General features: G+C 36.0%; 2 protein-coding genes across 5 annotated transcripts in view; one reads left to right on the forward strand and one right to left on the reverse strand.

The window, feature by feature from the left end:
• Positions 1-648: 648 nt before the first annotated feature.
• On the reverse strand, positions 649-13507 carry LOC146477986 (uncharacterized). Of its 2 annotated transcripts, XM_085112729.1 has the most exons (17): positions 13186-13507; positions 12132-12196; positions 11410-11477; positions 9530-9587; positions 9331-9374; positions 8506-8554; positions 8105-8136; positions 7580-7613; positions 7391-7465; positions 6731-6762; positions 6426-6474; positions 5820-5851; positions 5523-5571; positions 4667-4888; positions 2780-4247; positions 1586-1854; positions 649-849 (listed from the first exon to the last, which is right to left on the reverse strand). In XM_085112729.1, exons 1-17 carry the CDS (start codon positions 13208-13210, stop codon positions 784-786), a joined length of 2637 nt encoding a protein of 878 aa, XP_084968855.1. In that variant the 5' UTR covers positions 13211-13507; the 3' UTR covers positions 649-783. The 2 variants fall into 2 exon arrangements, with proteins under 2 accessions (XP_084968855.1, XP_084968856.1); XM_085112730.1 differs by lacking the exons at positions 5523-5571; positions 5820-5851.
• Positions 11869-22883, forward strand: part of LOC146477987 (salivary endonuclease-like) — a 34111-nt gene continuing 23096 nt past the window's right edge. For 2 of the 3 annotated variants that reach the window (XM_085112743.1, XM_085112745.1), the window contains exon 1: positions 17236-17330. The gene's annotated coding sequence lies outside the window, so the exon portion shown is untranslated. Of the gene's footprint in view, positions 11928-17235; positions 17331-22883 lie in introns of those variants that run through there. The other variant, XM_085112744.1, reaches the window with a different exon arrangement.

Below are 22883 nucleotides of genomic sequence, written 5' to 3' on the forward strand. Positions count from 1 at the left end.
TGGTTTATGAATTTTTTTTCTTTTTGTTATTAATTAATTTTTCTTTTTGTGCGCCACTTATGAGTACCTGCTCCATAAATTGTTTCAGCTCACACATTTGTTAAAGTTGGCCGATCGTGTTGTGTTTTGAAACAGAGAAGCACAGAGAAACTGTGTGTCTCTGTGTTTTGCAAAGGACGTGCGTGGAAAGCCATCAACTGTTGTTGTGGTTGATGATTTTTTTATTTTCTTCTTTTTGTACCAAAGAATGTATAGAACAAATTGTGCGCATGCTCCAGCAAGAAATGGGAAAACCTAAGATAAAATGATAGAATGAAATACGGAAAACGTACAAAGAGAAAAATGATTAATAAAAGATCTGTTTTCAATTTTCTATTTTCGAGCCACCTGCGCCAAAGTGGAAATTGAAGTTACAGTCAAATTTAATCACAATTTTCATTTAACAAAGGGAAAAGTGAAACGACGAAAAATGCCACTGATTTAAGGTCCATCTGGTGAAATACCAGAATGGGTAAAATTCGCTAGGGAAAAGAGAAACATCCCATATTTTTCATATGTCATTACCTACTCAGTTTTTATTGTTGTTTTGTTTTTTCATTTTTTTAGTTTTTTTTTTTTTTTGCTTTTTTACCTTTTTGGTTTTTTTTTTTTTATTATTTTTTTTTTGACGTAAAATAAAAACAACAAAGTACTATAAACGGAAATCAACCTTACAACAACAGTAAACAAAAATAAAAAACGCAAAATAGCTAAAGTTTAAAAAAAAGAAGTGAAAGGGAGCTTTTAATTAAATTCGTTTGGCCGAAGACAGCTGAAACAGCGTCTAAATACGTTCATCTTCTTCTTCCGCTGAAAAAAAAACAAAAGTCACAATATTAATTCGAAGCAATTAAAAACAGTCAAGTTGTTTAAAAACTGCTAACGCCAATTAGTGACAATTTTGTCACTTGCATAACTTTAGGCTTATTACTATTTTCAAAAAAATTTAATTCAAAACCAATGACAAACTGAAAAATGGGTACTCAAGGCGTACAAGTATGCGGCCTGGTTTGTTTTCTTGAGTAAAGTGCACAGTTATAATCATTAATATTGTTAATTTGGCAAAATTGTGAACATTTACAGTAGTTCTCTCGCGCCGTTAAACTCATATATGTGTTCACAAGAAAGCGCAGGTTTTGTAAGTATAGTTTCTTCAGCCAATCGATTTTTATCTCGTTTCTTAAAAGGACATAAGTAATTAAGTGACTCGTGTTATACAACCCGAAAAAATCTTCATATACTGTCGTTTAGTTCAGTATAAAAGTTTTACTTTCACGTAATGTAAATCAGTTTTTTGTCTCCGGAGTTGCCATACAGATCTTGTTAGTTTCGTATTATATTATTTTTTATTCCATTATTTCATATTTTCGGCTATTTTTCGTTATTTGTCTTGCTATCCTTTTTGTTTATTCTTAGGCGTATATTCACTGTTTATTTTTTAGCGAATCGCAGATTGTGGTCTTGGCAAAGAAGTAAATGTACTACAGTCGCATTCAAATCGTACGGAGTTTTAAAGTAAAGAAACGTTTGCGCAAGAGATACAAACCTGTAACAGGGACAGCTCCTGAAGTAAATCATAGGATTCTTTCTCCATTTGTATCAGCTGTGTCTCAAGTTTTTCTTTGCTGTCTTTTAGAGAACGCTCTCTCGTTTCTCGCTCGTTCAATTCTTTTCCGAATTTTTCTTTTTCCTTCTCGAGCTCGTCTTTAGTCTCCTGAAGTTCTTGTCTCAGCTTAACGTCCAACTTGTTTTTGTGTTGCAGTAGTTTATGTATCTGGTTAAGCTTCGTTATCAACTTGGCCTGGTCTGGAGCACCTTCAACCAAAACAAATAAATTAAATAAAAACATTTTAATTTCAAGATCCACATCAAAATCGAAAATCTTATTATTATTTTCGGTACAGTTTGTAGAAGTTAGTTTTGCCAATTTTACACCTAAAATACGACTTTAATGTGCAGAGGGGGATGAGACAATCCCACCTTAAACTAAAAGCTGTGATATTCTTTCATTTGTTTTCCCTAAAAATGTGACATTTCATACATTTCAATCGCGAAATAACCTCTTGAGCTGGTTCTGTCATCGTGGTCGATGAGTTTCATGTACAACTTCCACGTTTATAGGCCAAACCTGGTGCCGTTTATATAAATGATTGAGAAATGATTTGCCACTACCGTTAAGAGGGAAATAGATTTGGCAATAAAATAAAATTGAAGGTGTTTTGATGTAATTTGCCCTGTCAAATAGTTTACAGTACTTAGTACTGTTAAGAGGTCTTGAACAACCCGGCTTTGATCAGTGTTTGCGAACATATCCAATTCATTTATCAAAATGATTACATTGGTAATCATTCATTACATTAACTTACATTCTTTACGTTGTTTAGTATTCTTAGTATACATGTAATTTGCAAGTGCACCTTTAAATGAGCGAACTATAAAATACTACTACTAGGAAAAGGAGGGTGTCCAGAGTATTTGTCCTAACTATGAAGCAGTTGCATCACTGCCGCTTAACTTAGTCTATTGGCGTTTGGAAGTATGGCCGCTTATTACGTGCGTACACTAAATTAAAAAGACGAAACAGTAAGTTCAGCGCTTTGGGGGACTTAACTGGACAAAGAAGCCGTTCTCAATTTGCTTTTCGTCTTCTTACAGGCTAACGTTTTAAGAATATTCGTTCGAGCAAGAGGAGAAACATTGAGCTGAAGATGTACTCTACCTTTAACCCATAATACTGTACCTTCAGTAAAGCCAGCACTTTGCAGAACTTCAAGCCTCTGCATAGAATCTTCCACAAGTGACGACTCTCCGTTAAATTTATTGGAAACAGGACAAATGCTTTTCTTCAAGAGATCCATGCTGTGCTCTATCACCTTGTGAGTGTTTCTCAGCAACTCGACTTCATTAAAAAGAGAGTCTCTTTCATCGGTTAGATCTGAAAGGTTTTCATAGAAACTGGCAATGCTTTGTTCCAACACCTTGTGGGCGCCTATCAGTGATTCATGCTCATCAACGAGATTCTTTCTCTCTTCTGTAAGGTTTTTGATTATCTTCAAGTTCTGTTCTTCTTCACTCGCTTTCTTGTCCTCTAACTCGGCAATTTGTTCACCCTTACGCTTCAACTCGCTCCTTAACAAACTGATTTCGTCTACGTGTGAAGCCTCCTGCTCTTTCAACCCAAACTGGACCCTCTCTAACGTTGCATCTGTCTCTCTCAAACAAGCCGCGGCATTATCATATTGTTCTTTTAATGTAGCCAACTGTTGTTTTAGATTCTTATTGACTTTGGTCTGTTCGCCAAGCAACTCTTTCAACTCGTGCACCTCACTGTCGTACACTTGCTTCCGCTCTTCCAGCTCCTGACCTGCTTGTTCCAGTTGCTTATTCTTATGATCCAATTCTTCACCTAAACTTATAAGCTTGTTTCTTATGTTCAGGCTCTTTCCTTCTTCACGTGCCATCTTTTCCTGTAACTCGGCAATTTCTGCAGACTTTTTCTTCAAGTCGTTTTCAAGCAAACTGATTTCGTTCACGCGTGAAGCCTCCTGCTCTTTCAACCCAAACTGGACCGTCTCTAAGGTTGCATCTGTCTTTCTCAAACGAGCCACAGCATTATCATATTGTTCTTTCAGTGAGGCGATCTGTTGTTCTAAATCGTTGTTAACTTTGGTCTGTTCGCCAAGCGACTCTTTCAAATCATGCACCTCACTGTCGTACGCTTGCCTCCGCTTTTCCATCTCCTGACCTGATTCATCCAGTTGTTTTTCATTTAACAAGTTAAGATCTTCCAATTCGGCAACATGTTTTGCATTCACGGCTTGCAACTCTTTCTGGTGTTCTTTATGAATTCTTCCAACTTTCTTGACATTCATCCTCTGAATCTGCTCGAGATATTTCTCCATCTCTTCTGTATTTAGCTTGTATTTTTCCAGCTCACCTTTCAGACTCTCAAGTTCTTCAGTCATGTGATGAAGTATCCCATCTCTCTTCTGTAGCTCTCGATTATTCTCATTCAAGGCGTGGTTTAACTCATCCATCTTGCTTTTGTTATTTTTCTGGTCCTTCTCCCTCAGACTGTACACTTCAATGATAGTTTTGTCTTTCTCCAATACTCGGTTCTCAAGATCGCGTATGAGTGATTGGGCGTCTGAGAGGGCTTTAGATGCCTTGTTCAGTTCATTGTGCTGGGTTTTTATGGTAGCATCTCTCTAAAAAAACATTAAAGAGAATAACATTGTTGTTGATTTTTACCCCAAGAGACAATCTCAACAACATCTTAAAGTTCATCTCAATTTTTGCTGAAATACAGTTGTCACTTTCACTCCTTGGATCATTTAATGCGAGCTATGATTCAGTATTCAAATGAGGCTAATTTAAGTAGTTTCCTGTGGTGGGTTTCTTATTTTGTAAAATGAGGTTCTAACTTTCCAGTCTTTTGGTGATTTCCTACAGTGTTGTATTACATTAACGGTCCTGAGTGCCGGGTACTTTCCTGCGATACTGTTTATTGTGCTGTAGCAGGTGGTTATGAATGTGCGTGTGCGGACAAAATTTTAATCCTGATATTTTCCTATTAAGCTGATTGTGTAGCATAAAGGAAAAGCTTCAATAATTCAGAGATGCTAACCTCTTGCAACTGTTCCTGCAGCATCTTGATCTGTTCGATCAATTCCACTGTCTGATGTTGGGTGTCATGTGGGGTATCTCTTTGCTCACAATCTTGTTCTGCCATCTTTTGCTCCAAATCTGGCTCTGTTTCTTCCTTGTTTTCAACTGCTTCCTGGAGGCTAAGCAACTGATGATTCTCAGGAGAGCTAGTTAGGATCTTAGCGAGTTCCTCAGACTCGAGCTATATGAACATGAAAAGACAATAACTTGTATTAGATTTCCTCGTGCTTCTGTCCTTTATCCGCAAACGCCCTTTGTTCTTTGTTTTTGTTTTTTTTTTTTTTTTTTTGTATTCATGCACTCGTCAATTCTCCTCCTCATCGCTGGGCACTGGATCAAGATACATTTTAAGGAAAAACGGAAAACAGAACCTAATGCTTGCATAGCACGAAACATGGCAGATCGAAAAACACACAACTGAACAAAGCTAAGCATCAGTATGTGACAAACACCTCCAACTTTCAACCAGTTATATCTTACAATTTTTTTTTTACAAATTTTTCCGAAAATATAAAGATAGAGATTATTTTTTGTGAACTGTTTGTAATTGTGATTATTGAAAAGCGAAACCACAAACAACTGATTATTGGCAGTAGTACCGAGCTTTTTTTATGACAATATCAAAATAAGTTAAGTAAATTGAAAAACAGCAACGAGTATCAAATCAACACACTGTTGCTAAGGCCAAAGAAACTGAGGTTTCTAAATCTAAAGAAAGCGAAAATGATGAGTTGAATAACACATCAACACGATAGACATATAATGAACGACATTAACCATTAAGTAAGATAAGCTAGTTTAAAACAATTTTTTACCTCCTCCAAACTTTCAGAAATGGTCGTCTCCGCCAAATCTTCAGCGGTTCTACCGAGAAATAGAAGGCCATTACAGTTTGACCTGCAATTTATTTAACTAATTTTATTTATAAATTGAATAACCGAGAGTTAAGATCTCTGGCCAGGCAGCATAAACGCGAGGCCTCTCAAACTCCTTATTCGCTAATTTATCGATTCTATCGACATGAATATCGATACTATCTCTAATATTTCGATTATATGGTTAGAATATGGATCTCATCATTAATATATCGATTCTATCGCTACAAAACTCACTTTGCTATTTGAATGTCTTGTTGCTTAGCGACCTGTAGATCCAAAGAAGAAGAAAGTAAAGTAAAACTAGTAACAACAACAACAACAGCAAACATGTTGAAGTGACCATAATAGTTTAAATTAAGGCCAGTATTTCAAACTACAAAGAACCCAGCTCCATAGGCCGTTTGTAACAATTTGACACGTGACCGACTATTGTAAAACTTAAAGCTGTATTGAATTATCTATAATTGATTCTTTCAAATACACGGGTGCTACAAGTCTAAATTCAAACGGCCGTAGAAATCCCCCTTCAGACTATTGGCTTGAAAACTACCAAGCTGCCTCATTTCTATTCGTTCGTTTTATTTCTGATAAAATTATTCCTTAGTATAATATTTGTCACGTGACCAGCTGTTTCAAAAGGTAAGTGGGTGCCGACATTTCTTTTGTGAATATTTATCCGTTTCTATGGCAAGCGGATTCGAAAAGAAACTCACAAGGATTCGTCCTCTCGCAATAATTGTTGTATCTGTATGATTTGGATAACAAACCAACACGACAGACATCTAACGAATGACCTTAACCGATTACGTAGGATAAGCTTATTTAAAACAATCTTTTTACCTCCTCCAAACTTTCAGAAATGGTCTTCTCCACCAAATCCTCCGCGGTTCTACCGAGAAATAAAAGGCCATTACAGTTTGACCTGCAATTTATTTTACTGACTTCATTTATAAATTGAATAACCGAGAGTTAACATCTCAGTCTGGCTAGGCAGCATAAACGCGGGGCCTGTACAGGACTCTGAAACCCGTTGTTCACTAGTTTATCGATTCTATCGCTAGAATATCGATTGTATAGGTAATATTTCGATAGGTAGAATATCGACACTATCATTAATATATCGATTCTATCGTTAAGAAACTCACTTTGCTGTTTGGATGTCTTGTTGCTTAGCAACCTATAGATCCAAAGAAGAGGAAAGGAAAGGAAATTAAATCAGTAACAACAACAACAATAACAATGTTGAAGTGACCATAAAAAGTTGAAATTTAGGCCAGTATTTGAAACTAAAAAGAGCTCATCTCCGCAGGCCGTTGGTAACAATTTGTCAAGTTATGTTTACTGTAGAACTTGTAGCTGTATTAAATGTTCAATAATTAACACTTTCAAAGATACGGGTGCTATATCTAATTTTAAGAAACCAGATGAACGTAAGAAAATAAACAACCGCAAGAGCAAATTTTAGACAGAATTTTTTTTACAGTAGTTAGAAAATTTGGAAATTTACAAAGATTTGTATGGAAAAGCAATGAAGCGTGACTGGAGCATAAAATAAGGCCTCTTTTTCCCATTCTTCTAAATTGAAATGGCCATAGAAATCCCCCTTTAGAATATAAGCTTGAAAACTGGCATTCTGCCTCAATTCTAAATGCTTGTTCTATTTCTGGTAAAATTATCTCTCAAAAAAGCTTTAACTTGATGATTGCGTAATATTTGTCACGTGATCAGCTGTCTGTCGGTGCAGGCTGAAATAAAATCTCATTAAAATGTGTGGAGCATCATTGACTAACAGTCATTCAACTAACCTCCTCATTACCGTCTTTCGTCTTCTTCTTCTTCTTCTTTTTGTTTCTTATATTTTTCTTCTTTTTACAGGCCCGCTGCAGATAAATAAAGTTGTTTTGGTCTCCGTTTGGTTTAATTAAAGTTAGATGCCCAGGGCGATACTTTTGGAACTTCATGCCCGAAATATAAAATAAGAAAATTGAACTTACGGTGTCTTCATTGCCAGTTCCTGTCTTTGATTCCCTTTCAATGTAAAAGAGAAAAAAAATAAACTTACTGTTGTTGTTGTTGTTGTCGTTGTATCATTACATAAAATCTCCTTCTGCGACTAAAACACTGATTACTCCCTTTCGATTGGGCTTTCGTACATTCTTACACTTGCGGATATTATCTTTCCCGTATTCTAGCTACATCCCCCTTAATCCGGACGGTAGTGACTCATTTCGAGTAATAGTACGGGGTTTACGCCGTTTGGGGTGTTAAAATCTCAACAAATGGATCATTGTTAGCCTTAGCGATACACCGGCACATTTGAGGGATTCAGTTGAGAAATAATCAGTTCAGAATTAGTTTCCCTGGGAGCTGGAAATTGGTTTTATCCATGCCTACAAAACAAGATTCTAGTTCCTATTAGTGAAGAAGCTCCTTTAAAAATGTCTGACAAGCGAGCCTGTCACTATATATTGTAAAGGACTAACCAGGCTTTAAGATTTGATTAGAAAAGGGCTTATTACCTCTTGATAAGGAACTCTTCTACAGCTTTTAGCTGAAAGGAATAAAAGGAATTGTATATATATATTAACATACATTTAGAGAAATTACGGCTCTGTGTGAAGAATCTTCAGTACTTTTAGACCAAAACGGGACAAGCTTCAATGAGAGTGCGACCACTTTAATAGAGTAAACTCAAATGTGTCTTTATTCTTATAAAAAGTATAACAGTTATAGATTATTTCACACATGACAAGGGTGAGAACTTAAAATCTTTTCAAGTATTAGTAAGTCCTCTCCTGTTTTACTTGAGTTTCGCAGATTAAAAATTTTCCAGGAAAACAGAGATAACATTAAACTAGCCATTGTAAAGTGCAAATGAGCCTCTATGGTTGCCATAGTTACGAATTTGCTTCCCACTCACCGCAGCCTGTCCTCCATTCACTTCGTCAACGGATGTCTCGTTGATTGCTCTAAACAAGAAAAAACTCTCTTTTAGCAAACACTGAAGAAAACGTGGGAAGGAAAAGAAGGACATTACATTAATAGAAGAACGTAACATCTAAAGAAAAAAGAAAGGGTTTTATCTGAGAATGTATTCTACAACATCATTCTTGGCACTGGTAGTACGCGCTTGTCGTGACGTAATAGACGATCGAACCGCCGAATAACTTCATTATATCTTGTAAACACCCCTTATATCTTCCAAGCGCAGTTTCACTTGAAAAACACTGAGCTAGTCATAATGGAGGTGAATCATGGCGCAGCTTCAAGTGAAGGTAGATTCTAATCCTAAATCTCAAAATTCGGTACGCATACAGTAACTTGGTGATTTCCATCTATAGGCGTCACACTCAAATACTTCTAAATTTCAGTTACTCCAGTCAACAATGCAGTAAGGGTATAAGATATAGCATGCTACCATTGTCACACAAAAATGAAAGAGCGAGCTGAATTTGGTCAGTAATTTAAAAGCTGACTCGAGAAACCTAATTTCCTTGGTATTTGGAGGGGGTGGGGTAGAAATCGTGTAAACTAAGAAAATAAGATTGCATTTTTACAGAACATTTTAATTGTAACCATTTAAAATTTCCATTGAATGCAATCTTCATAAAATTAACTTTACCCAGTCAGGATTTAATCAAGTTTAAGAACGTGATTTTTCAAAATGTAGTACAAAGCCTGGCATTATAAGCCAGGCTTATTTCACTGCAGGAATTTCACAATTAACATTGAGTTTTGTACATACCGTAAATAAAATATATTTTCATGATGGAACTTGAGAAGCTCGGCCTGAAAACAGAATGAAAAAAAATATTTTAATACAAAAAAAAATTAACAAAACAAGAATTCTGGACACAGGCAGCCGGTTTTAAGGGACTCACAGGTTGTTCGAAAAGACCTCGACATCTAAGGTTAAAAAAGTCTAGCTTTAAACATGTTCATACCTCCATCTTCGCCCTCTCTGTGTTGGATGGTTCTTTAAATATCTCAGCATCAATCTCCCTATGCAGGCAACATAATTATAAAATCATTTTTAAATAAAATTAGCGCTTTCAATTTAGACGTAAAGTGTCTCCCTTTGTAAGCTGAACGCTGGCAATTTTCTCGTATCAGCCTTTAGTTTTCAATAAATAAATAAATAAATAAATTAATTAATTAATTAATTAATTAATTAATTAATTAATTAATATAATATAGAAAATATTAGAACTCCAAACAGCGTGTCGAAACCAATAAAACGGCCAGGACTAAGGTCCAGCGTTACGTTGAAGAGTGTGGCTTTAGGAAGGCTTGACTGTATAGAAAAGCTACTGAGAATCAAGACCTTCTTGTTCAGTCCGCGGATATTTGTGCCACATACATTGTTCAAGCTGAACCAGGTGAGACAATTGAAAAATAGTTTACGTAGCCTGAATTTCTATTTTGAAGTCACGTCTTTGGCATCGTAAAACTCCCGTAAGGCCGAAATAAAATTACTCAAGCAGTTTAAGGCCTGGTTTTGAAGGGTGTTCAGAAATTATGAATGATCCCCTATATCTTCGGTTTGACTACCTAGAACAGGATGAAATTTTCCCTGAATATTAAACTTGATGTTTTCTTTTGCCTTAACGTATAAATTTGATCACGTGACACATCACGTGACCAAAAACTGAGAATTTCGTAAATCGGCGATATGGCGGCGAATTTTCTTTATAAAGATAACTAAATTAGTGTTTCCGAAGCAGATTTTAAATATTTAACTTTCTACGTTTGGAATGACTGTCCTTAAGATTTTAAATTGGAGAAATTAACTATCAAAGGTTGAATTGTGGAGTAAAAAATGACCTTTGCCCTGATAATTTTTTTTTGGAGAACAATGGACGATCATTCCAAACGTGAAGCGATAAAGATATTTAATCTTTATTAGAAACGCGTTTTTGTTTGATGTTATTTCTTAAAACCGTCGCCTACCTGTCAAATCTTTGCTTTTTTCACAAAAATGATCACTTGACATGTCACGTGATCTATAGCACTACTTATTATGCTCAGAAATTTTCAGAATGATGAGATCTTTTTATCTTCCAAATTTCAGTAGCGTGCCATTGAATTTGTTAAAGTTATCTAGAATAAACCATTTTTCCTCTTAAAAGCCCTTGACCCAGGCCTTAACCTGCTTGAGTAGGAAAGATTGTTAACCCAAAAAGGTTTCTCTGATGGGATGGGCAAAAGGGTAAACATTCGTTGTGGTAACAAATGTTTCTGAAAAAAGAAAATCCATTTTTTATTTCTCGGAAGCAAAAATAATTCCGCAACAAATGCTTTTGTGTATAGTAAGTAAGTAAGTAAAGCCTTTATTTAAAGAGGGTGGCACTTAATAGCCAAAGGCTAATAAACTTGTGGCCCTCACAACTATTTACAATCTAAAATACTGTAACTTAAAATATATATATATATATATATATATATACAGTTAAAATGTATTCAAAACGAAAGAAAGTTACTAGGAAACAATGTTTTTGAAATAATTTTATTCCTGGCTTGTTGGGTGCCTTTAAGGTTCGTAATTACTAGGCTATGACCCGCAAACTGTCACTATCAATGTTTGCTGATAGCCAACCAGATAAGTTAGTTTTATTTTATTTACATGCGTAGCTCTTACGCGGCTCACAGGATTGGCTAAACTAACAATAGCGCAGTATTGAAAAAACAATAGAGACAATGGACCCTAACCCTGAAACAATGGAGCTAAGTGATATACAGGTCCAACGAATTTAGAGGGTGCCATCTTGACAAACAATGCATGTGTCACCTTAAGTCAGTGTACTTCATTATTAACAGTACTTACTGATCGATCTTGAACTCCTTTATTTGCTCCAGTTGCCAATCGACTTCTTCAGTCTTCTCTATGAGCCTCTGAATAAAACCGAAATGGATATTGCCGTTCAATTAATTCCTGTAGAACTTTTGGGATCATTATACGAACATTCTCTTATTTTAAATGCAAGATAACTTTCCGTCAAGTGCCAAAGCGCTCAGTCCACTGTTAACTATTACCAGCATATCGAGATCATTTACTATTAGAGAACAATTAATTTTTCATCATTGTAATAGAGGTTCATCTCGGTTAAAAATCTGTTTTCAAGAAAAAAATACTTAAGAGTTGCTACATTATCCGTCGAAGAATGAGTAACTGATTTCGTCTTAAATCACATAAAAGGGTGGCGTTATCATTTTTCTTTTTCACAGCAAAGCGCGCGCAGGCAATCAAGCAGTCGTCACTAACGAACCACTGCAAATTAAACGGCTGACTCACAGAGCGGAATAAGCGACCAAGAACGGCTGGGAAACTTTCAACGGCCAAACGTAGGTTTAACAAATATTTGTGCTGGCTTGCATAACATAATGTAACGCCTTTTAAGAATTTTGTCATCCTCAATGCCATAAGTCGCTACTTTTTGGACGTTACTTTCAATTGTTTGTTACGCGCAAGCTACTTCTGTTAAAAGCGCTGCAACCAATTTTGTTACAATTTCTCAATAACTATTTTTGTGTGTTTAATTAACTTACCTTCTCCTCTTTCTTTCCTTTAGTTATCTTGCTTTGTAATTTTTTACGGGATAAGCGGTTTGTACCTGAATGGAACAAAATTTGAATTTTGTATATAAAATAAAACTGACATGGGAAACGATTCGCGACTTTTATTTTGAATTCCAAAGATGAGCGAAACAAAGAACTAATAATAATAAATGATTCTTAAAAAGAAAAAGACCGCGAGGCTTGGTAAACAAAGACATATTGAACACTACAAGAGTTGCGTCGCTTGGTAAGAAAATAAAATAACACCGGCAGCGCTTCGAGTGGTGGTGTTTTAAATTACGCTGAAGTTTTTTTTTTGTCTTTCTACCGAAGGCTGTCACCAGCTAAATACAATTTTTATATTCTTTGCGATTCCTTTGGGTGGATGGAATAAATTGTAACTTCTAAGAAAATAAGATCGTAACTAAAGATTTTTGTTTTCTGAGCAAGAGCTAACGAAATAACGAGTTCATGGAGCTCGATCCAAGTCGTCAGCGGCACTTGGTCGAATGCGACGTCACTTAAGACGTCACCCGTCTAGTTGTTATGAAAGAGACTGGGAAAGACGTGCGCAACCGCGCCCAGGACCCTCGCGATATCGAGTTAGATCCCAAGCCTCCGACATGAAGCTCGGCGCGCTTGATATACGTAGTGAGACCTGGAAACGAGGCTGGAGCGTACGATATCTTCGTGATGACGTAATCGGTTGCTATGACGCATGCAAACTGCGTTGCCAGGGTTCCGCGCTTGTGTCAAAATATAAACAAACATTTGGCTATGATTACTCTGTGCATCAAAACATTTAAAATAAATTCCTTACCAAATACAACACTGCAATTTATCTCGACATATCAATGTTTGAATTTTCATAGCAGTTTTACATTTCCTACGACTTTGTTGTCCAGATCTTTCTAGTTGTTCAAAGTTTCATAAAAAAAACTCTTCCGCCGCATTTTCGCAAAATTTTGCGTTGTACTTTTAACCTCTAAAATGTCAGATTTTTGGATTTGCGTATCTGATTCGAAGTGCAAATACGTTTACTTACCTGAATCGTGATCTTCGCGCTCCATTGTCAATTTCTCTCACTTATTTGTCGCAAAAACTGTCACAGTATTTGTACGCTGCCACCGACAATTCTGTCAACTGCGTTCTGTCAGTTTCCCATTATGACGCGGAGCAAAACGTCATCTTTAGAACAATTTTGCGCGCGCTAATGCTGACTTGTTTTTCAGGGCTTAGACGTGAAATTTTTTTATTAATTGATTCGTGTTTCCAGTTGGTTTATGATCTTTCAGTAAAACTAAGCTCTCCCTAAACGCGCCCTTATTGTCGAATGCTTACTTTTCATCACAACTGAATTTTTCTAGCACCTTTTTTCTTGACTGTCTCAGACGTAAGTTTTTTGAGCGTTTTTTTTTTTTCGAAAGGTTAGTTTGCATTAGTTTTGAGGGAGATTTTCGAGATTCTTTCTTAATACTCGAAAAGAAAATATGTTAACCAATCTGATTCAAGATCTTCCAGTTCCACTGTTGTAATTTAATGCCTCTTTTTATCGCTTCAAACTGTAACGAAGGGTCGGCCACACGCGCCAAATTAACCTTAAAAAATATTAAGTTTTGTGGTGCAAAGTTAGCCGTCGATTATAATCATCTTCGCACGATGCAGGTGGTTTGAAAAGCATAGAGGTTGACTGCGGCTAATTTTTCTAACGCAAACAAAAAGCCTTTATAACTATAACCTTCGGCCCGCGGGGATCATAAATACTTGGATGACCAGAAAACCTTCAATAAAACTTGAATTACTCCAAATTTACTGCAAGTGACGCGGCAATAAATCCAGTTTAAATTCACGTAGGAAATTAAGGCGCTTGTTTGAGAAAATGCGGTGGCTGAAAAGAATGAGTTTAGTCTGCAAAACAAGAAAAATAACAAGGTTCGCAGTCGGTGGACGCTGGAAATGAACGCGAACCGTACGAATTTAGACGCCGCGTGTAAACGTCGCGTCCTATGAGCCACGATCGTACAAAATTAAATTGCGACGCTAAACTTGCAACTGAAAATAAAACAAAAATTTGCAGTCTTCTCTCTTTTTCCCCTCTTTTGTATCATTCTAAACCTTCTCGCGGCCATAAAAACCCGTGATTCAGTGTCGTTTCACGAAAAGCACTCAAGTTTTCATCGGCCACCAGTTCAACAATTTGCTAAAAAACGCTCAAGCGGGAGGGGGGGGGGGGGAGGGGGCGGGGGGCGTTTTTGTATGAATTCGAACTTTCGGGTGTCTTGGCCGCAATTTCCCCAAAACGCAACTCACTAACACACTGGGAACATTAAACAGTTATCAGGATATTTTATTTTTGTCTTATATTTGTATAAGTTTAGACTTGCTTTTATAAAAGAAACTAGTTACTGAATTAAACCTGTTTACAGTAAATATTTAAAAATCCTTGTTATGATAAGGATGAAATGCAATGGTAACATAATAATGAAATTTAACAAAGTTATGAAGAAGCTATAGCAAATCATGACTTGGATTTTCTCTCCATAAAGTTCATAATAGCCTGCATGCATTCCTCTGAAAGCCAGTGTTCTTCCAACAAAGCGGCTTCCTTTTCATTCGCGTCGTGTAACATGCCACGGAACGTGTCACGAATCAACTGCTTGGACAACCGCAAAGACTAAGAGATAACAGGAAAAAAGAGACTAATTTTAGAACATAAAGATTATTGGCTTTGAAAAATTTGGGTAAGATTTCCGCACAGCCCCCTGTGTTAATTATGTATACATTTTGCGTCTCAAACTCTTTTATACGCTTGCCGTTTTTGGAAGAAATTTAAGGGCCGTTTAAACGGTTTCGACATTAATGCTTCAACATGCGTTCATCACTTTGTTGAAGCAAATGTCGGGGGCGTTTGAACAGGTCGTTCAACATTGTTGAAAGTGCAAAAAAGTGTTGAACGGTTGTTGAAAGTGTGTTGAATCAAATTTAAATTGGTGTAAACTTTCATTCAACATCGATTCAACATTTCCTTTGTTCTTGGCAATGTTGAATGGCATTCAAAAACTCATTAATAATTCATAAGCCCATTGACCTATCAAATTGTCGATGATACATCACGTGCAATGACTTTATATCGATAAACCTCCTTCTTGTTAGTATGCGGTGTTTTATCAGCTGATAAAACACTCCTCATTAGTATGCGGTGTTTTTCTCGTATGCTAATTTCCACCGTTCACAAAAGCATAATTGTTATGAACTTTATTGACACAAGCTTTTCCAGGAATGTTTTTGAAGCCACTCAAAAAATTTGCAGCATGTGTTTTATCGGACCTAAAACCCGATAAAACACTCCTGCTCGTTTTTTGAACATTACTTGAAATTGTTTGAACACTCCGTTCATCTAACATTTGCCGAACATTCGTTCAACTTTTATTGAACGAATGTTGGTCAAATGTTGAAATCGTTTAAACGGGCCTTTACATTTACATTATGAGCCACTACATGTAGGCTTACCAAGGTGAGTTCGACGGTTCTAGACTTCAAAATCATTTAAAAGTCTTCCCTTATATCACATGTAGAAGAACTGAGAAGAGGCGTAGGCAAAGACCTTTTAATAGAAAAGAGAAAGTGTCAAGTTTTATTTTGCCAGAGATATTGGTAAAAAATGCGGCGATAAACAAAATTACCCCGTTAGAATTGATTCATTATTTCTAATTTCGCCTCCAAGTTGTCTAGATTGTGTAGTTTAAATCCCTAAAGTTTCATCATAAAGTGTCTGACCAGATCTCGAGATAATTGGCAATGTTTAAAGTGAGAGGCTATGCGCTACCGTTGCTATGGTAATAGTTGTTGCTTGGAAACCGAAGAGAAAATTAACTTTGATTATATGTTGAAATGATGATGTAGTATGAAGGAGATTGAAGTTTATCTTCTATACGAGATTGTAATTTCAAAACTTCCACCCAAAGTCCAGAAAAACTGCTGCGAGCCTCCTTAATTTTTAACACATGCCTGTTGACTGTCTAATCCATCAGGCCCCAGTTGTTCAAAGGCCGGATACCTTTATCCGCTGGATAAGGCACTATTCAGGGTCTAAAATATACTTCACGTTAAACGTTGTCCAAGGTTTTGGTACACTACCGAACTTAACTGTGCTTGGAGTATGCATATTCGCTTGTACAAGAGGAAATACTGAAATATTTGCACAGATTGAAACTGTCGGATAGTGACTTATCCACCGGATAAAGTTATCCGGCCTTTGAACAACTGGAGCCAGGAAAATTACAATCCAACCTGTATTAAACTAAATACAATAAAAACGACGTTGCAATTCACATTTGGTAACTTAATGTTGTTTTCGTTTACAAAGTGACCATTTAAAACAGGTCATGACGATAGAAACAGCTCGTTTGGACTTAGCAAAGGGTGACCGCAACCGCTTAATAGAGGTCAAAATTACAGTAATTAAGAGAAGTAAAAATAGTCATTCGCCTTAACAAATAATGTTCACACTTTGTATCTCACGGTGTGATAGTGGTATTAAATGGAACAGACAGTAGCTCATTATTACAAAGGTATGGTGTTAATTACAGTGTTGTTTTTCTTGCTGTAGTATTCTAAAACAACCGAGGCTTAGATGCAGGTTGCATTGTTGCACAAATTCTGTCCCCACCCCGTGTCTCCCCTGGTTTGTCTTCACGACTCTACTGCTGAACAAATTGGAATAGTCGTGAAAAGTTCAAATAACGAAAACTTCAAGGACGTCTCTCGTTGGCGTTGCGTCGTGGTTGCTTTTAAAAGGTCCCCAACGAGGTTTGAAAACCGAATTCAAAAACGATCTTCCGTTGGAGGGATATCGTGTTTGTTTGCATGTCTCTTAGCATTATTATTTCTGGTGTTACTGTTTATTGTTTTTACTGCAAGGAAAAAGATCAGAAATTGAAAATAGATCAGTGTGAATTTAACAAAAGAGTGAACTGTTTGTCACGAGATGTTTGTGAAACAAAGTGACCAGCGGGTGATGTCGGTTGTGAATTATGAATGGTCTTTAATGACAGAATTGACAAATTACATTCACTTACTAGCTGGTGATTCAAGTGTTGTTTGAAAAAACGACAAAATGCGAGTGCCAAAATTTTATTGTTTACTCCGCGAGTGCCACCACCAGAAGAAGACCTTGAACAGTTTTTAGAGGTTAGTAAAAACACAATACTCTCCCAACTTCTCAACTTTTTGACGTATTTAGCTAGTTTTGCCGTCGGGGAACCTTACTGAATTTGTATGCTCGAGGGATATTTCCACTCAAGTCAATAAACTGCTGATTATAATTACGGAGAGTTAATCTCTCTGCAGTGTAGGTTACTGTTGGACTGTTGGGCTAACTTATCGATAGAATTAAGTTAATATAAAACTATTGAGAGTAACACTGACTAAGTTTTAAACGTTTTATGTCAGATTTTCGCCACTGTACATCATTGCTGCCTGAGTTTCACGAACAGACAGACAGATTAACAGATAGACTAAACGAAGTGGTATCTATCCCGGCAGGATTTTCTGTTATAAAAATGTTCAAAAGCGCGCTAGCCAAAATAAGTAAAAATATTTTGTCAAGTTCAAACATATAATGAAAAAATTAATCGTAAGAACAGTGATTGTTTACGTCAGTGCACAGATGAAGAGATAGGCTAAGAATGTGGTCAAAATGGAACGAGTGTGGTAAACTGACAACAATGCTATAAAATGTTTGTTCTTAGCTTGAATTGATGTGATACACTGTGCTTCATCTATCTTGTCTTAATAACTGCACTAATCAAAAAGTACGATATATGTATGTAGGGTTATTTTAGGTGGAGAGAATCGGTCGCAATTTCCTTTAGTCAAGAGCAAGGAAAAAACAAAACATTTTCCCCAATGCGACGTTTCTTTTCTTGAAGAAAACAAAATTTTCTTTTGGGATTATTTTACACAGAAATAGGACTACCAAGAAAAACAATTAAATTTCTTCATCATCACCTTCTCGCAACCGGTGTCCAAATTTTCTCATAATCCAACTAGTCTACACTCTGTTCTTTCTTGTTGTCATTGTGTTTGGTTCTAATCGCCTGGAAAATTAAGATGTAAATGTAAAAAAAAACATCTGCCGTTCTCTTCGGCAACATGCCAGCTCAAACTTTCGTTACACGGCTAGAAAACTAATTCCTTTCGTTTTCGAAGGAACAATGATGTCATTAAAAATGCGAATAAGGAGTCTGCTAGTATTTTCGTAAAGCTAATATTCGGGGAATTAGATTCCTTTCCCTAAAACTTTCTACAAATTTAATTTTCAACTTAAGCATCCGAACAGATCAAACAACGTATTACCTTACACAAACATGGCATTTAAAGGGCACAAAACGATGTGCGAATATACAGGAGACAACATTTTAAGTTCTTTTGCTTCCTGAATGTACTCGTTGTACGGGTGTGCCCTTGGTAAAGCTCTAGATGAACGCTCCGTAATAGCAAAAATAGGTTCATATTATAACCGCTGGTTTCTCGTTGCTTTGAACCAAAAAGAATGAAAACTCTAAAGTTTATTTATATACATACATTACTAAGCTAATGTTGGGAAAACGGGTAACATTTATCTTTGAAATATAAAACAAATAAACAAAACACCAAACGTACACAACTGGTTGAGACAATACTGAAAAACGTAACTCCTATTCTATGATCATTACTCTCCAACCAAAATATCTTTTTAATTCTAAAATACATAAAAAATCCAAGCTCTAGATCAAATAGAACGTAACAATGTTTAAAGCAAGACGCTAAGAAAACCTCCAAGCTTCAGATCGTGTCAAGGTACTTAGTTGAAACCTTACTCAATCCGCCTATATCTCTTTCGCTGTAAATTTTATCACAATTTTTTTATTCGCAGGCCAGTTAAATAAATGCGTCTGTCCGATTTAAAAATTAACTATTGCCTTTTATTTTTTCCTCATCAATTTGTTCAAAAAAGACTTTAAAAGGGAAGAAAAAGAAGTCTGCGTGAATTTGAAATAGATGGCAAAATTTTGTCGGTATCCAACCGAGACACAAATAAGTTTACCTGATAATGGGATGAATAATTAATGAATGGAACTTAGTGAAAAGTCGTCATCTGAAACTTTGTTTGTTTAAACTTAAGTGGAAGACCGGTAAGTCTTTCATGTTTCAATGGTGGTTAGCAGGAACAGAGTTGTGAAAGAAATATGCAATGCTATGTCCACTTCCTTGTGAACAAATGATAGATGAATTTTTCAGTCAGTTACACAGGCATACTAAGATAAAAGGAAATCCGAGTTCTCCAAACAGCTGTTGAACCTAAGACCTTCCGATTGCATGTTCAGATGCTCTACCACTGAGCTACAGGAGGATCATGGAAACTGCGCATTTGAGCTAGGTTCATATGACAAAAATCCTGTTTGCTGCTAGGATTTGACGTCAATGAGTAGTATATGTGAAAGAGATCGAGAGCCAGTGTCTCAAAAAATTGGTTTCTTGTGGTTTGAAACAAGTAAGCTTAAAGTGGAACCATGGTCTATGGCAGATTTAAAAAACGAGCAAGAGTGTTTTATTGGGTTAAAAACCACGAAGCGCAGCCGAGTGGTTTTAGACCCGATAGAACACGTGCTACGAGTTTTTTGAACAGCTTCAAAAACATTCCTTGAAAAGCGTGTGTCAATAGATTTCATAACAATTATGCTTTTGTGAACGTTGGAAATTAGCAAACGAGAAAAACACCGCATACTAACGAGGAGAGCTTTATCAGCTGATAAAACACCGAATACTAATAAGGAGGAGGTTTATCGATATAAAGTCACTGCACGTGATGTATTATGGACCATTTGATAGGTCAATACGCTTATGAATTATTAATGGTTTTGAAGGAAGAAATATCGGACTTGAATACATCAATGCCTTGTTAAATGAATTATTGTTTAAAATGCTTAATTAATCAAATGGATTTTAAAGGGGCATAAATTAATGTTGTGAGCGATATATTTTATGTTTTTTTAATTTCATTTTTAATCAATTTCCACTTAGTACAATAACACTAAGAAAATTTGGCTGTCTGGCGCCGCTAATCCCCATCGTTATTCCAGAGAGCCAGTACTCTAATTTAAATTTAATTATTTACTTTAACAAAATACTGTAACCAAGGGAAGAATACACAAAAATGTTGTTGTTATACCGATACTTTGACGTCATCAACCAAGACTTTACTATCATGTTATCATCTATACTCCAAAAAGACTGTTAAGCGTGAAAATATTTACGTTATCGACACGGTAGTGCCCAGGCTACAAACGAGCCACCGTGACCACATACGTTACAGGGCTCCGCTGTGTGTATTGGTGGTTTTCACCCCACACATCGTCACGCAAGTAAATAAAAAAATCCTCAACCATTCAATAGACAAAGTCAAGGAATTGATATGTTGTAGAAAAGTGATACATAAACAACATGTGAAAGCCACAGGGCTGTGCGATATCTCAAAATCGAGTTATTCGAGAAAATGTATCAAGGAAAATTACAGAGTTTAGTAGAGGGGCACCAACATGGCGGCCAGAAACCAGCAAAAACATCTGGAGTTTACCTTGTCTATTTCAAAGCCTTTCTTCTCTCTGATCTGATGAACTTTTACACATTGACATAAACGCTTCTATTACATGTTAGCTGATCAGATCTAAAAAAAACAAGAGGCAAATCGATGTTTTCATGTACGTGACATGTTTAGAGCAGCAATTCTTCTGTCACGCACTACCCAAAAATCTAAAATTAAAACTGCTTTATTATCAAAACAAAAAATGCTATCCTGCTGAAAACAAACAAGCTGATGGAAATTTATATTTTTTTTTATGTGATGAAGATAAAAACCCAAAATTGTGTTTAGTTATGAATTTCAGTTTTTTATGACGTCATGTGAAAACCAAGGATTTACTTCGAGCATAGTGTAACAGCACATACGCAAACGAAAAATATTGGTTTACGGCACTAAAACAGCCTTCACTGTTCAAGCGACAATTTCGTGATTTGCTTTATAACATCCGCACTCGAATCTCTTTACCGTTAGTTAGTGATTCTGTCGATAAAACTGAACATTTGTTTCTACTCCCCACCGACGCAGCACCACAGTTTCTTAAGAAATTGTCGTATCCTTATCGCGGTTTGTTTCTTTGTATCGTTTCGTCAGAATAATAATAATAATAATAATAATAATAATAATAATAATAATAATAATTTTTTTTTTTTTTTTTTTTTTTTTTTTTTTTTTTTAATGAAGAAGAACTTTATTTCACTACATAAATACTTATTACACTTTTCAAATAGTTAAAGAAAAGAAAAAAAAAATAATAATACAACAACTACAATGCTACTATTATTACAAAGTTGTGATAATATATTACCGTATTACAATTCTTAGCCTGCGAGCAAGCTCTCTAGCTTGGGGGTGGGGGGCTTGCTCGCAGGCTATACTATTCTATATGACAGAAGTTTATTTTAAACGCAGATACTAAACACACGTACACACAAAATCAAAACTGCATAAGCCGTTGCATTAGCGCGGCAGCTATTACTTAAGAAATTAGCTGAAGCTAATGTAGGTAAAAGAAGGAGCACATTGTTTTTCGACAGCAAAAATTAACTTTGAAATTTTTCAACGCGGTATTTAAATTTAATTTTTTTTATAAAGTCGGAGAGAAGCAATGCTTCTTCGTTAAGTTTCCTGGTGTATATATGTCGCTTGATGAATAAGAGTGTGTAATTAAATTTCTTTAATAATGGCATGGAGTTATTAAAGATTCCAAATAAGAGTTCTTCTTTGTTTGGAGTAAAGTTTGTGTTATTGTTATCATTAAACCAAGACAAACAAGTTCTAGTGAAGCGCTGAGTGAAGTGGCATTCAAGGAAAGTATGGTCAATAGAGTCTTGATCCCCGCAGTAAATACATTCATTATCTGTTTTAATTCCGAATTTGTGAAGTTCTTTCTTCGTAACGATAATTCTGTGTATAAACTTGAAGTGAAATTCTTTCATTTTATTTTCCTTGCTGATATCCCGAACGGAACTGAAAATGTCACTCCATTTTTCTTCATCTAAATTGAGAGTAGTGTCCCAACGTTGGGGACCAGAATGCTTGTCGTTATACGTTTTATTAATTATGAGCCAATAGAAATCTTTCGCCTTCGCTTCCAAAAGGTTGATTCGTACCTCATTTCCAAGATGAAAAGAAGTTACATCGTTGATATGAGCTAAGGCGGAATATTGCATTGATATTGATTTTGAGACCAGGTGTTTTGGTATAGCGTTAACGACCTGATAGAATTGGAGAAAGTTAATGTTAGTTAAGCCATATTTCCTTCGAAAGTCATTGAAAGATAAGAAACTACCATCGCTTCTCAGTAGGTCTTTGATTTCTCGTACTCCTTTCAAGAACCACTCTTTAATAAAAAAGGGTTCACCACCAATTAGGATATCCTTGTTGTTGAACAAAATTGTATCATGAAAGTCCCTGGTAGAATAAAGAGTTCTTAGCTCCCTAAAAAACTCGAGCATTTCTCTGTAGAACCTTGGTAGATCGAGTAAATACTTGACATTGTAATTGCAGTTAAGAAGGAATCTCAGACCTCCTCTCTTTCTAAAACAATAGTCTGGTAACGTCTTCCAATTCTGATTTTGACAGTTTAAAAGCCTAGGAATCCAAGCTAAACGTAACGATTT

The sequence above is a fragment of the Pavona decussata genome, unplaced genomic scaffold, assembly GCF_977016875.1.
Source record: "Pavona decussata unplaced genomic scaffold, jaPavDecu1.1 SCAFFOLD_67, whole genome shotgun sequence".
NCBI lineage: Eukaryota > Metazoa > Cnidaria > Anthozoa > Scleractinia > Agariciidae > Pavona > Pavona decussata.